This window comes from Podarcis filfolensis (assembly GCF_964270895.1).
Source record: "Podarcis filfolensis genome assembly, chromosome: 4".
In the NCBI taxonomy this organism is placed as follows: Eukaryota; Metazoa; Chordata; class Lepidosauria; order Squamata; family Lacertidae; genus Podarcis; species Podarcis filfolensis.
In genome coordinates this window covers 47451086-47465731 of record NC_139607.1, presented here as the reverse complement: position 1 = coordinate 47465731, position 14646 = coordinate 47451086, and the positions used below count along the sequence as shown (strand labels likewise).

Sequence of the window (14646 nt, the reverse complement as noted above, 5' to 3'; positions counted from 1 at the left end):
TGGCATCAGACAAATAAGAGGATACTTTCAGTGCCTCTGTTTGGATACTATCATGTAGTAGCAGTGTCCAGATCAGATTGAAGACAATGTTGTTTTTCTGCAAATGCCTTGCAAAGCAAGTCCATAACAAACTGCAGTTAGTTCACATAAGTGACCAACCAGAGAGGGCAACAAGCCCTTGCCTACGCAGAAGAGCTCCACCAGATGGCATGGCATTTGTTTCACTCCCATGGCATGACCTTCAGATGATATCTGTGTTGTGCTTAGTTTGATTCGGCCTGAATCTTACACTGCTTGCCCTCAGTTGCTTTTCCTGCTGCTTTAAGTTTCTTAGCAATTCAGTTACCAAGGAGTAGCACCTTACAAAAGTGTGAGAAGAGAATGCCTAGCTGCCACAGCATTATAGCCATACTCAACTTTTGATTTCATATATCAACCATTCTGTCACCAGAGTGACCTTTAGTGTCAATGGATAAATCCTCCAAATAATTCTGTAAGCCAAAGGATCCATCAGCTTCTGGAGAAGTACTGCAAAGAGCATGAACTGAGACTACTCAGGCCTACATAAGGTTGTGGTCAATTCATGACAAAATGTATTACAACGATACCCTCATACCCTGGCTACCTAAATCCAGGACGCTGTTGTTGTTTAGTCGTGTCCAACTCTTCATGACCCCATGGAGCAGAGCACGCCAGGCACTTCTGTCTTCCACTGCCTCCCGCTACAGAACACTTAATCAAGAGTGTATCCTGCCTTCTGTGTGTGGTTTCTAATTAATTAATTAAACTTACACCCTGGTCTTCCTCTGAGGAGCTCAGAGCAACTTATATATGGTTCTTAGTCAGCACCCCACCAAGGCAGCTTCCAAGATCATACTTGTTAGACTTCAGTAGCAGAAATGCATCATATAATCTTAGGCCATTATCTGGGTTTGTAACACATCAGCATAGCCAAATGATTGTCATAGCAGCCATGAAGTTCCTGCTAAAGGCTTGATAATAGCAAACCTGAAGACCAGGTCTGTTATTAGGAAGTCTCTAAGATAAAATCTCAGCCTCAGCCTTATCCTATATGTGGATATAGTCTGTACTGGTTATCTACTAAAAGGAAGGCTACCACTGTAGAGATCAGAGATCTACTCCGTACCCAAATTGTGGCTGATGTTGCACTAAATGACCAGGTGGAACAAACTGGACCACTATGGATTAAGCAGCAGTCCATCCTGCTTTTGGCAATGCGAATGAAATCAAGGCCTTCCTTCATGTTTAGACTATGAAGGTCATGTAATTTAAGTTTGTTTTCAGATCACCCTGCTATTGGAGGATTGTATTCATGAGAGTTGCCCCAGGAGCTCCCTCCTGTCATCAGTCATGACAGTCAGTAGCCATGGCAGGCTGAGGGGCTTTGAGAACTGGAGTACTTTCTGCCATGCCCTGTGCTGTGACAGATGAAAAGAGCCACAGCTGTCAAAGTGCTGCTCCGCCCCTGCCTTAGCTCCTCTCAGCAGCTGCAGCTATATTTTAAAGCAGCAATAACTCATTTGACTCCACGGTGGCTGCTGGTGTGGTAAACAATGAATTGGTGTTTTGAAAAGGGTCATCAAAAATTCCAATGTGAAGGCTGGGGAATGAATTTTAATCTGTCCTGCAAAAAAAAAAATGGTGGGGGAGATTATGTTAAAGATAAATATTAACATTGCTTCATTTAAAAAGTAATCTTTAGTAACAAGCTGATAGTTTTTTCCTCTTCACCTACAAGGCGAGTGGCTTGTATTGCTATGGAGAAGACTAAACAAGAGCAGCAGGCAAGCTGTACTTGGTTTGGAAAGAAAAAGAAGCAATACAAAGACAAATACTTAGCAAAGCACAATGCAGGTGAGAAAAACATAATGCACATAAAGCTGTATTTAACATTGCTGCATTGTTCATTATCAAGTAAAATTTTAATTTCACCAATGTCTCTCAGTGGAAACATTTAACTTAAAAAATCCAGACATTGAAGCGTAAGAAAGCATAAGCGCTAAACAGATACTGGTGAATAAACAATATATGGGAAAAGCAATGGTTAGCATAAGTTGAATATGGAAAACGTGCTGATGCATCTGGGGCAAGATCTGCATCTTGGAGATAGTCTTAGGTAATCTGAGATGTTGTACAAGAATGTTTTTGCAGCTGTACAGAATTTGCATATGCAGTTGAACTTCCAAGAAAATACAGTGCTGTTAAGAAATAAAACAGTTTAAATAAGTTTAGCATTATGCATATCTTTTGAGAGTTAGTGTAATTTATTACATTTGACGCTTCTCACTTCTGAGGAAGTCTCAAAGGGAATTAGCAAAAAGAAAGAGACTGGGTACATCATGGATTTCATTACAATGCAACTGAAAATTATGCATATTTTCATCTACTGTATGTTTGCGTTTGAGGGGTTTATATTTTAAGTTTTTGTGTTAAGACATTTTGGTCTAATGTGACTGTGGGCACTGTATTTGTGATGAAGATGTATTGTGGTACTCAGACAATTAAGCATTATAGGGCACTTCCAAATTCTGGAACTTGCTTAAATATACAATTTGTTGTATATTTTTCATTCCTTTGCTATAGTTGAAGGAAGGGATTTTTGTTTTTAAGGAGTTTGGGAAAGGGCTATAGAAGAAAGGGTGGGAAATTTGGGACAACCTAGGTACAGTTTCTGTTGTGGGGCAGGGGAGGAGAGGAGCAATGAACATGACTGAGACTGAGGAGTTTTGATATCTTGAATGTGACAGTTCCAGGTTCTCGCCAAATTTGGAAATATTTCATCAGAACTGTGCACACATTTTGAGACACACACACACCCAGACTCTACATTTGGGGGCTATTCTCTAAAATATATTATATGAATGCAGCAGTGAAAATTCCTGTAAATCCTTCCCCCTTGCTTTTCATGCTAACATAGACACCTCCCACTTTGTCCTTCAGTGTCCTATGCACAGTTGGAAATAGTATCTAAGCATTAGATACAATGTATTGTGAGTGGGCATCCATTGGTGCAACAGAACGGATATTTTTTATAGTCGAGCTACACATAGCTACACTGACAAATAGAAAAGGACAGTGCAAATATTCATAAGGGTTGCTTGTATATTAAAGACAAAAGTTCCTTTCATATTTATTAGCATAATTATTTCTATTCTATATGTTTTGCTCCAAGCTCCTAAAATTAGGACTGTGCCTGTTTGTTTGTTTGTTTGTTTGTTTGTTTGTTTGTTTGTTTGTTTTAAAAATATTTAAGTTTTTTACAAAAACAAGTTGAAGATTAAAAGTAATAGTCAAAGTGTGAAAATATAGTTTGCATACATATTCCAGTGTGTGGTTATAAGCTCCTGTGTATAACATCAAATCTTCATATGAGACCACAAGCAGTTCCCCCATGGCCTGCAAACGCGTGTCACCTGAATGATAGATTGAAATCTACTGTGAATGTTTTTCTGAAGTGGATTTTCTCACACAATACTCTGTACTATTCTGCTGTGTTAGTTACCAATATAAAGCGCAATAATGTACTTCAAAATGGACCATTACCTAGATGGATCTGCCTTGTGAAAAAACTGTTACAATACAATCAGAGGCAGTGAATTCAGTGAGACTTTCTTCTAAATTGTTCTTAGGATTAGTGCATTTTAATTTGGACCATCAAATGCAGAAATCACCATGTTCCAAAGCATGCTCATTAAAATGTGGAATTTGTCAAAGTATGGGCAGGCAATTTGGAAATTGCTTCATATTGCTGGTGGGGTGCATTTCCTTGCATAGAGTCTTATGAAAAACTCAAATGTGTTTAAGGTAACAGGAATAAAACAAACAGTAAATGTTTCAAATTGGAAAGGCCCAATCTATCTGAGGTAAACGGTGTTAAGTCCAATTGATTTCAGCAGAGAGATTTAAGCATGTGCTTAACTCACCCTCTGAAATGAATGGGATTTAACAGCACTTCATTTGAACTACCGTACTTCATGCCCCCAATTCACCTAATATTCTAGGTTTGGTGGGGATTGGTCCATTCATAATTTATGGAATCTAGGAGGAGTCCAGTATTTATTATGATGATGAGTCACAATAAATTGTAGGTAGTTGTACATGTATTTTAAATCTGAGGCAATAACAAGTAAGTACATAGGCAAAAATGGAGTCACATAACTTGGATACCTGATTTGTGTGTCATTATCTTCTTGCCTGTTTCTTGTGCTTTGGGTGAATGATTGGTCCTGTCCCTACTACAGTCTCTTATCAAAGAGAATTTGAAACTGCTGGCTGATGGCAGAAACTTTCTGGGTGTCAGACACCAATCCCCCAAAATAAATCCAGAGTTCTTTGTGCTTTGCTGCTACCATAGAGATTGTCAGGACCCCTCAATCTGTGTGTTTTTAATATATTTGGGTTTTTTAAAAATGCTATGGAATCTGTAGTGTACAGACCAGTTGCTAAAACCACCTCTGCAACCCTTCCTCCCTTAATTCTTTCACGCCCCATTGTTCCACCTTTTCCTTTCAATTACTCAACCTTTGCACATGCACAACATCTCATTCTCAATACTGATGAGGAGGCATGTTGCTGCCTTGTTAGTAATGTGTTTTTTAATTTTTAAAAAATACAAGTTATAAATGGTGTCCTCCAAACAAACCAGATGGCTAGACACATACTTCACAAGGAAAGGAAAGCTCTTTAAAATAAGTTCCAAAATTCAAACTGGTTTATTTTTCTCCTCCCTTTGAGTGGTATCCGATGGTGCATTTCCACAATTGGAAGGAATCATTCCTTTTGCAGAAGCATCTTTGATGTAGTGGAGACCTCCACTGGCAGAAGAGAAGAGGGAATTATCCTTATAAGTCTGTGAAGCGGATTTAAGCATTCAGGGGGAAAGGGCATTCTATCCTACAAAAAATGGGGAGGAAATAGTCCTCTAGATCAAACTGTTCCCTGAATGGAAGGACACCATGGAATTCAACCCTGTATTTATAGTGTATAGGCAGTATTTCCTACCTTCTCTCCTATTTCTGCTATCTCTGAATTCCTTTTTATCCTAGTTATTTTAGAAATTCTGGCCATGAGGCTCATTCTTGCCCATCAATATCTACAGCTAATTTGAAGTGCAGGTTATTACTTCTAAGTTTTATTTTAAAATTATAAAGTAAGAGTGGAATCTAGTGCTCTGTGAGTGGACTTCCAGTTGCACACAGAAGCATTGGATACAACCCTGAATTTATAAAGGCCAAGTGTTGTGGGTTTCTTTTCTCTAAACACCAGACCATAGGCATATTCAATTATTCGTCTGGTAATGCCAATGACAGCAACTTACAGGACAGAGCCAAGTTTTTATAAAACATGCTTATCATTTAACGTGATTTATTTGCCTTGTGTTTAGACTATTGCATGGTGAAGTTTATTTTGTGCATATACTTTTATTTTACTAATATATTATGAGCCATATTTCAATGACCCCTGTACATTTTTCATGCTGTCTTAATCCCAATGGCCTCTGTGCATGTAAGTAACCTGTCAAGTGACAATGCCTCTTTATTTGCTTCTTACGGTTTCCTTTCAATAACTCCTTTTCTTTATTAGCTAGAAGTGTAGAAGTGTTTAAAAGTTCAGTCTGTAAATGTGTCCATGTACTCCTGAATTTGTGTTTAAAAAGTCATTTCTTCATTTCTGTTGGAAACCCTGAAATTATTAGTGGTCATGATTATTTACCAGAATGTTTTATTCTGTTTGTTTTGTAGTTAAGGAACTGTGTTCTGTTTTCACTAAGGGTGGTTCTACTCTTAGCAAATATAGCAAGGGCCTGAAAAATACTACCGGGTGACCATTTTTGTTCTTATTAGCATGATATATTATTTTGGGGAGCTGGAGTGAAGTTTTTCAGAAGGGAAAAATTTTTAGGACTTAATATTCCTAGTTACTGACTTAGGTGGGATATTGTAGAACAAGCTCTTTGATTTTAATAACCTGAGAATATAACTGACACACGTTCTTGGTACATGGCAATATAGTTCTTGAGACATGTTTAGGGATAGCTCTGAAGAAATGTTAAAGATGTAAATATTAATATCCTATCAAAAAATACCTAGAATTTGCCTGGAAATGTTTTTGAAACTAAAATGTTTCGCTTGCTGAAGTAGATATTGGCTTTTAATTCATCAAGTGTTTATGCCTCACCTTTTGATCTCAAGGGACACCTCTGCCACCGTAGCAGCTATATGGTGTGTGGGGTTTATTTTTTAAGAAAACAAATTGAAACCTTTCTGACATTCCTGACATAATATTGCTGTACCTGGAGATAAGCATCAAATAGATTTGGTCCAAACGTAGCCTTCCACAAATGAGAGGGGACCCTCAGCTGGGCAAAATAGGCTGAGATCCAGTGGAGACTTCCCTTGGAAGAAGGGGAGGGGGGAATTGTCATTCATTTCCCCACTCCCTCTGCAACCCTCCTCGCCCCTCCTCGTGCTCTTCCAAGGCTTCCCTGGTCCCCCAGAGCAGCTTTTTGGGAGGAAGGCAGAGGAGGCTGCCGGGAGAATGGGAAAACTGACCAATGACAAAAATAATTTCCTCTAGCATGAGAGTACTATGGACGAAATTTCCACCCACTGACTGTCCTGCCCTGGAAATACATCTTTCCAGCTTTTTGGGGACATAGGACTGAAAAAATGTTTGGATGTCCTGGTTCTGAATCTAAATTTTAAATGGTACTCTAATAAATTGATTAAAGTTAAGCCATGCATACTGTTAGGTCCTCCCTTTTTTTTCAAAATCATAGTAGACAATGTTTAATAGAATGGCTTCTTCACTATTAACATCATCATAATTTAGTTATTCAAATATACCATTACAATTGGCCTAAATCCTTCAGCTGACAATTGTTTTCTACAGAAATTATTAAAGCACCAGAAACCTGTCATTATTGGCCACAAGTAAGGACAGGGTTGTTAATTTGATTTGCTGTATCATAGCAATTGACAGTGTTTTGAGATCGCATTGCAGTAAACATAAGGAAAATTGAGAACCTTTACTAGAGTCATATTTTATTAAATGCTTGAATTATGGTGGTGGCTTTATAGTGTGCCGTGAAGCCATCCTCTGTCATCAGATCTTTACTCACCGTCTGAAATTTAGAGAGCATGTTAATATAAAATTAGCACTTCTGTGTGAAGAGAACTCTACTTACAATTAATCTGATAAATGTACATGGAAGAGTAAGTAAAACAATAAAACCAAACAATTTAATGCATTTCCATAGTTTTGATAAAATCTAAATCTTTATTGTCTGTGTAAGTAGATGTTCTCATATTTGTATTCATCTGTCTACAAACTTTATCGCTCACTTTCAGGAATCCCAGAATTTTCCAGAAGCACTAATTTTTTGTAACGTGCATAGTGCATGATCTCAAATTCTTAAGCATGCAATTTGAAATATGATCTTAATATTGAAGCAAAATTAGTTTGTTTAATAAATTGAAAGAAGGAAATGGTTGGTTAAAATATTGGTTTAGCTTATAAATTTGGCATTTGTGGAAAATTAGGTAGATTCGCTATACTTTTTCACCTTATTTCTGGCTTTTGTTTTCTGTTTCAGTGTTTGATCAATTAGATCTTGTCACATATGAAGAAGTAGTAAAATTGCCAGCATTCAAAAGGAAAACACTAGTCTTACTAGGTAATTTCAAGTATCATTTTTGTTCTATAATTGAAATTTAAACAACATAATTTTGAATCTCTGTGATAATATTAAATTTCCTTTCCTGTAGGAGCACATGGTGTTGGGAGACGACATATAAAAAATACACTAATCACAAAACATCCAGACAGATTTGCATACCCTATTCCACGTAAGTAACTGTGTTATGAGGCAGATAGCTGCATATTAACTACTTATGATATACCTAATTTGTTACTTTCCAACAATTGTAATTTGATTAAAAGCTAAATATAGTGGTGGTTTTCAGAGTTCCTCTACCAACTCCATCCATCAAGTCCCTTGCCACCTGCTTCATTTTGTGCATTCTGTAAACCATGTATGGAATATGGCCTGAATTTACTGTACACTGGAAACAATCCCCAGGCTGTTTGCAATCCTGCAGTCAGAGGTTGACCATAACTAATGCACACCTTTTATGTTGGGAACCGCCCTGCGATCTACAGATGAAAGGCAGTATACAAATTTAATTAATAATATACATTGTTGTGCAATAAGCAGAGCGCAAATACATTGCAAGAGACGACTGCGGGAGAAGGTGCTGCATGAAGAACGCACCTGATAGTTAAGAAGGCAATTTCTCTTTCTCTCTACACCCAGTAGAGATCATTGATCAAACCAGCATGAGAGGAACTGCCTCCTGGAAACGCTTCCAGCTTTTTTGTGTGCCCTTTCAATCATAAGGCTGAAAATAAATTTTCTGTCCTTTTCCTGACCGCAAAACCCTTGGCTGTGTTTTTTGGAACACATTTCAATACAGACATTTCAACTCTTCCTTTCTCTGCATCCTAACCCCAATCTCAGAGTAGCAACTTGAGCCACGTACACCAATGATCTGAAGTAGTAGAAGGCAGCTTCTGCTGTCTGTCCCAATATTTTCTACTCTGTCAGCTGCTCTCCAGGATCTCAGGAAGGAATATTTCACATCATCTACTACCGGAGATTGCCTACAACTATCTTCTGTGTGCAAAATTATGTTATTTATTCATTGCCCTTCTGCCAAAGCATCCAGGGTGGTTTACAGTTTAAAAGGCCTACAACAAATGATACAGTATGTAAAGTTGGCTTGGGGGGTGGGGAGACTGCTTGACCTCATGTTCTCTGTGCCTCACCCTCTTTTTCCTCCTCATGAGGGTTTTGTGTCTGGGCCCTGGGTGGTCCACCTAGAGCAAGCCCTGAGGTTGTCTTTGCCCTCTTTTTCCTCCTCATAGGGCAGATGGTGTCTATTGGCTCTGTAAGTGAGGGGGGACACCCCAGCTAGAGTGGGCCCTGACAACAAGCAATGAGCATTGCAGAATTGTAATGGGGATTATGGGACGTGGGTGGCTCTGTGGGTTAAACCACAGAGCCTAGGGCTTGCTGATCAGAAGGTCTGCGGTTCGAATCCCTGTGACAGGGTGGGCTCCCGTTGTTCGGTCCCAGCTCCTGCCAACCTAGCAGTTCGAAAGCACGTCAAAGTGCAAGTAGATAAATAGGTACCGCTTCAGCGGGAAGGTAAACGGCAGTTCTGTGCACTGCTCTGGTTCTCCAGAAGCGGCTTAGTCATGCTGGCCACATGACCCGGAAGCTGTACGCCGGCTCCCTCGGCCAATAAACCGAGATGAGCACCACAACCCCCAGAGTCAGTCATGACTGGACCCAATGGTCAGGGGTCCCTTTACCTTTACCTAATGGGGATTATAGCATGTTCTTTCATATACCCCTTCCAGCTGATTGTGGAAGAGGAATACCTCAACAGCATCAAAGAACCCTAGTGCAGAAGCAAAATACTTTCCCTCATAAATTCACACTGTTTTGTGATCTGTCGTGGCAGATTTAGTCAGTTTTTCCTATTCCCTTCCACCTCCAGCCCTAGTACAACTCCCTGGCTGTCCGCTTCTCACAGTACAAATGTGGAACTTTCACCCAGCCACATTTACAATAGATACAGCTATGGATAACTACAACATTAACTCACCTATACGTTTTCTGAGGTTGAGATATTATGAACTGGGGGTAGTAAAAATATGGGGCTGCTATACTCGTAATAAAATCATTTTTTAAAAATTATTCTAAAGAATTGTGTTCAGAAATGTTTTCTTCACTGTTCTGCAATTTAAAAAACATCATTCTTGTTTTCCATAGCATGACAAAACAATGTAAAAATACTGAAATAATTAGTGGTAGTCTTTGCAAATACAAATATATGAAGGTGAAAAACAATGTTGTCGTTTAGTCATGTCTGACCCTTCGTGACCCCATGGACACGCCAGGCACTCCTGTCTTCCACTGCCTCCCGCAGTTTGGTCAGACTCATGTTAGTTGCTTCGAGAAAAATAATAGTCCACCATATTTACTTATGAATGTCTTTGGCATCAGAATATATGGATGGTCTATAATCCTTTGGAGCAAATTTTGAGGGCATGCAAGGAGCTACTGCAAAGGGGTTGAGGGGAAGTTAAAGTCCCCTTACATGAGCAGAAGTCTGCTCCACTTGCTCATGGACAGCATTGGCAACCATCCTGTATGTATGTCCGTATTATAGATTGGGTGTGAAACATGGGGAGTGAACAAAGAGCTAGTTTCAATGTTCTGACTCTTGTAATTACAGATACAACCAGACCACCAAAGAAAGATGAAGAGAATGGAAAGAATTATTACTTTGTATCACATGACCAAATGATGCAGGACATTTCAAACAACGAATATTTGGAATATGGTAGCCATGAAGATGCAATGTATGGGACAAAACTGGAAACAATACGGAAGATCCACGAACAGGGATTAATTGCAATACTTGACGTAGAACCTCAGGTAGATATAGAAGTGACTAACTCATTGTATTACAAATATATAACATGATTTTATTTTTTGCACTAAATTAACACATTTGATATGTTAATGAGCTTTTCTTCATATATGAACTTGGAAGAATTAAAGAATTTTGGTTGCTGTGGTTTAGAGAACCCAACCCACTACCCGTGTTTCCTACTTAATACTCACTTCCGCATGCGCTGTTCCTGGTGATCCCACGATCTCTTGACTGGTTGTTTAAGGCCGGCCTGATCAAGCGTTGCTTCCCCTGGTTAACCCCGCTGAACCTCCAGTTATTTCCAGACCCTGGGATCGATGGAGGACTGGTTATTCCTCCTGGCAAACTGCCTGGTGCGCGCTGGATAACCAGTCCTTCCTCGCCCCCAGAATCCGGGTAACCAAAAGTCCCTTCGTGGTCGCCATCTGTGGTAAATAAAAATATGCCCTTTTCCCTTATGGGGTATCCAAGAGCCCATATAGAGTCCTTACATAGGTTCCCTATTGGTAGGAGAAAATAACAGAGGTCAACCAGAGAATATTTGAGAAGCAAAGCAGCTAGTAAGCTTGATCTTTATTGATCTGTTGCAACAGGGTACTCCCCTCACACGCAGGAGAGGAAGAGGACCCCCAAAAATGCTGTGCAAGGGCTTATAAAGACTTTTGAAATTCCCCTCCTCTAGATCAAGACCACCCCCAGAAACATTATGCATTCATCACAGAAGGGGTGTAACCTAAGACCACCCCTCAGATAAGGCGGTCTAAAACAGAACATTTGCATGTTGTTTTCTCCTGTCGCTTTGTTTATTTCCTGTCTGGCAGGTTACTTGATTGGATTTCTTGGGGAGCCTGGGCAGTCTTTTGTAATGATAAGGCTCACACCCTTATTCAAACACAGATTAAGACAGGATTTGTGAAGGAAGAGACAATGGGGAGGCTTTTCCATTTTGACCATGCAGAGAAACATTTACTCAGTTTAGGAATCAAAATGGTTCCAGGTTGGCTTTCCTGTGCTGATCTATGTACGTGTGGTTATGAACGTTGCCATATATCTAAGACCATAAAATTCTTTTCACAGTATATATGAAAAACATGACATTTCCCCACATAAAATGAAACAGAGCTAACTATGTATCCTTTTTATGAACATTTTTGTCTCTTGCAAAAAGAAATATGAAACAAAAAGTCCATCTGCAATGTGTTTTACATCCCGGGTGGGCCACAAAAGTGTGTGGAAATAATTTACAAGGGTGCCCCTAATTATTTAGGTAATCAGGCCAGTACACTGTCTTGTTAGTGGGGTATAACCACCTCAGCGACAAGGATGTTCCATACCTGTTTAGAATGTGGGTTGACACATAGCCAAACCTTATTGTCTGTGAAACCATTGCCTTTGCAACATGATCCCTGATCAGCTGGGATCATTCAGGGAAGAAAACCTGGGGAATATAAAATGCCGCTGAATCAGCAATAGAGGGATAAACAAGCTGTGAACAGCTGTGGGAAAGGGTGCAGCTAAGGGGCTTGTGGGGGAACATTTCCTCACGGGGCTCTTGAAAAGACTTCATACATAGCCCAAAGTGTTTCTTGCTATTTTTCAAGCACTAGTAAGAACAGTTGCAGAGGGAAACAGTATTTTAAACTGCAGGTTGTCTTATGGACAGTAGGAATTGTGCACATGGGTTCTCTCATTTGTATAAATTGCAATGATATCAGCTTGAGTACTGGTTTGCAAAATCTTCAACATCAAACATCAAATACCTACAACTGTTGCGACCTGGTAGTCATTAGCAGTTACACATACCTGCTATTTCTGGTTACCTAGTAGCAAATGAAAGCCCCTTCACCTAGTTCTCTGCACATCACAGAGAAATCAAAGGTGGTAAAGATCTCTTCCCCTCTTGCTGTCACTCTCCTCAGTTCTCTAGCCTGCTTCCAAGTGTCACCAATGCCTGATACAAACAGAAAGTCAGAGGACAGGTGGGGTCAGTGAGAACCACAAATAGTGTCTGCCTGCCAAGCCCAGATAAAACTGGGGGCCCTTGTATTATATTTAATTTATTTTTTACATTCAGTAGTACCATTGACAGAAACAAGTTCTAACAATGCATAGACATTTCAGGCACTGCAAGGTTGGAAACACTTATCAACTTACAATTTGGCTTCCAAAAGGATCCAGAGTCATGTTTTGTCTTCAAATGTATTACAATGTATGCCATGCTCCTCCTCCTAAAATATTCTTTCCTTAGGCCCTGAAGGTCCTGAGGACTGCAGAGTTTGCTCCTTTTGTTGTTTTTATCGCTGCACCTACGATTACCCCAGGCATTAACGAGGTAAGACTTTTGCAGTGAAATCACATTTGTAGAGTACTTAAGAATAGGCACAAACAGAAACTTCATCCCTATTTGACAGAATTTAATGTGATAGATAATAGTGATGAATGAAATCTTGATGAAGAAATCTTATATTCATTATTGTTTCTCTGTACTGTAATGGAAGTTTAAGACTACGTCCATTCATTCATTTTCCTTTCAAATCATCATTTGCATAAATATCCCTTTTTCTTTACCTGCTTTGCCTTGTTTTAAAACCTACCTTAAAAGCACATATTTCTAAGGACATGTCTGTACCACTCATTTCTGCACAGTCGTTCACTGAAAATGCATGAGAGGATGATGGGAGTCTGCCTCTCTATCTGTTTTATGTCACTGATTGTCCCTAAATAGAAGTTCACATCAAGTTTCTTTACACACAGATAGAGAATGACTTTTTTAAATGTATAGATTTAGTTTGGACAATCTCTTGTGATGTGAAGACATTATCAGATCTTCTTTTCCTTTAATCTTTAAAACAATTTTTAGCATACTTACATTTATTGGGAAAGTAGGAGTTTGTTTTTTACTTCGTCCAAGCCCAGCTGCTTAAAACTTCCATATAGATCTATTTTATTAATTTCATTTTGTATCAAGTGTCAGTGGTGTCTAGGTGTAATTGTATATATTTTGGTATTGCGTTTTATAAAAAGCAAAATGCTGAACTCGTGATTCCAAGATGCAGCAAGCACCTGTTCACTGAAATTGTATGACAGAACTGACAAAAGGAGACAGAAATTGAAATGAAAAGAAGTGTAAGATGTGGTGATGTCACAGACATATCCTCCTATGTGACTGCCCTTGTTTTGTTTATTTTTCTTGAATTATCATTTTTACTTTTCTTCTCATTTTCTTGCACTTGTACTAATTTTATCTAGCTGCCAAAATGGTGCAGAAAGTTGCCTGTAAGTACCAGCTTAGGAACCAATAATATATAATCCTTATTATTTTAAGTTGCACAGTGGAAAGGTGCCAGACATGGACAGGAACAGGAATTGCATTTCAGTAATGATGTCACAGACCAGTGAATGCACAGGTTACAATCCATGCAGGAGTCTCAGTAACAATGTATGAAGGAAATATTTCATTTTCCCAAATATAAAATTATAGTACCTCTATTCAGTGCTTCTTTTCTAGAAAAAAAGGGTGACACTTTTTACCATGATTCTCTTCCTCCCTTTTCACTCTCTCTCACACACACTCTCCTGTCCCCCCCTCCATTAATTAAAGGCCTACTTTGTGTGCCCCTCTCACTTCTCTAACCTCTCCCTCAACCTTGTCCCTTCTGCTCTTCACACCTACCCAACATCCCGCCCTCCCTTTCTCCTTCCTTCCCCTCCTCCCAGCCACCATCCGCACTCGCCTCTATGGCTTGCCCCAGCCACAGAATGGAGGGCGGTGGAGCCTTGTCCCCCTTCTCTCTCTCCCTCCCACCCCGTACACATGCAAAGAGTGAGCAGAGACGAAAGGGAAGTGGCACTAACTCGCTCAGCCACTTGCAGCACTGCAAGGCAGCAGCATAGGAGCATGTCCAGGGCAGAAGAGGGGGAATGATGCAACCTGTTGACTGAGAGCAGGAACTCCAGCCCCAAACAAGGACCTCCTTTTCCTCACTGCCGCTGCCTCAGCCTCCTGCTTTTCGCAATCCCCCTTTTAGCCATGGGTGCTTGCTTGCTTGCTTGCTTGCTCTCCCCACCCTCCATATACCTTATCGCAAGATTGGTGGGGGGGTGCCAGTACTGCATACTG

At 39.8% G+C, this 14646-nt stretch overlaps 1 protein-coding gene across 21 annotated transcripts in view; it reads left to right on the top strand.

The window, feature by feature from the left end:
- Positions 1–14646, top strand: part of CASK (calcium/calmodulin dependent serine protein kinase) — a 128347-nt gene that overhangs the window by 110155 nt on the left and 3546 nt on the right. For 17 of the 21 annotated variants that reach the window (XM_083612513.1, XM_083612520.1, XM_083612524.1 and 14 more), the window contains 5 exons: positions 1760–1875; positions 7616–7696; positions 7788–7868; positions 10326–10528; positions 12775–12858. In XM_083612513.1, the coding sequence (XP_083468639.1) occupies positions 1760–1875; positions 7616–7696; positions 7788–7868; positions 10326–10528; positions 12775–12858 (565 nt within the window). The remainder of the gene's footprint in view (positions 1–1759; positions 1876–7615; positions 7697–7787; positions 7869–10325; positions 10529–12774; positions 12859–14646) is intronic. The other 4 variants (XM_083612530.1, XM_083612526.1, XM_083612519.1 and 1 more) reach the window with 1 other exon arrangement.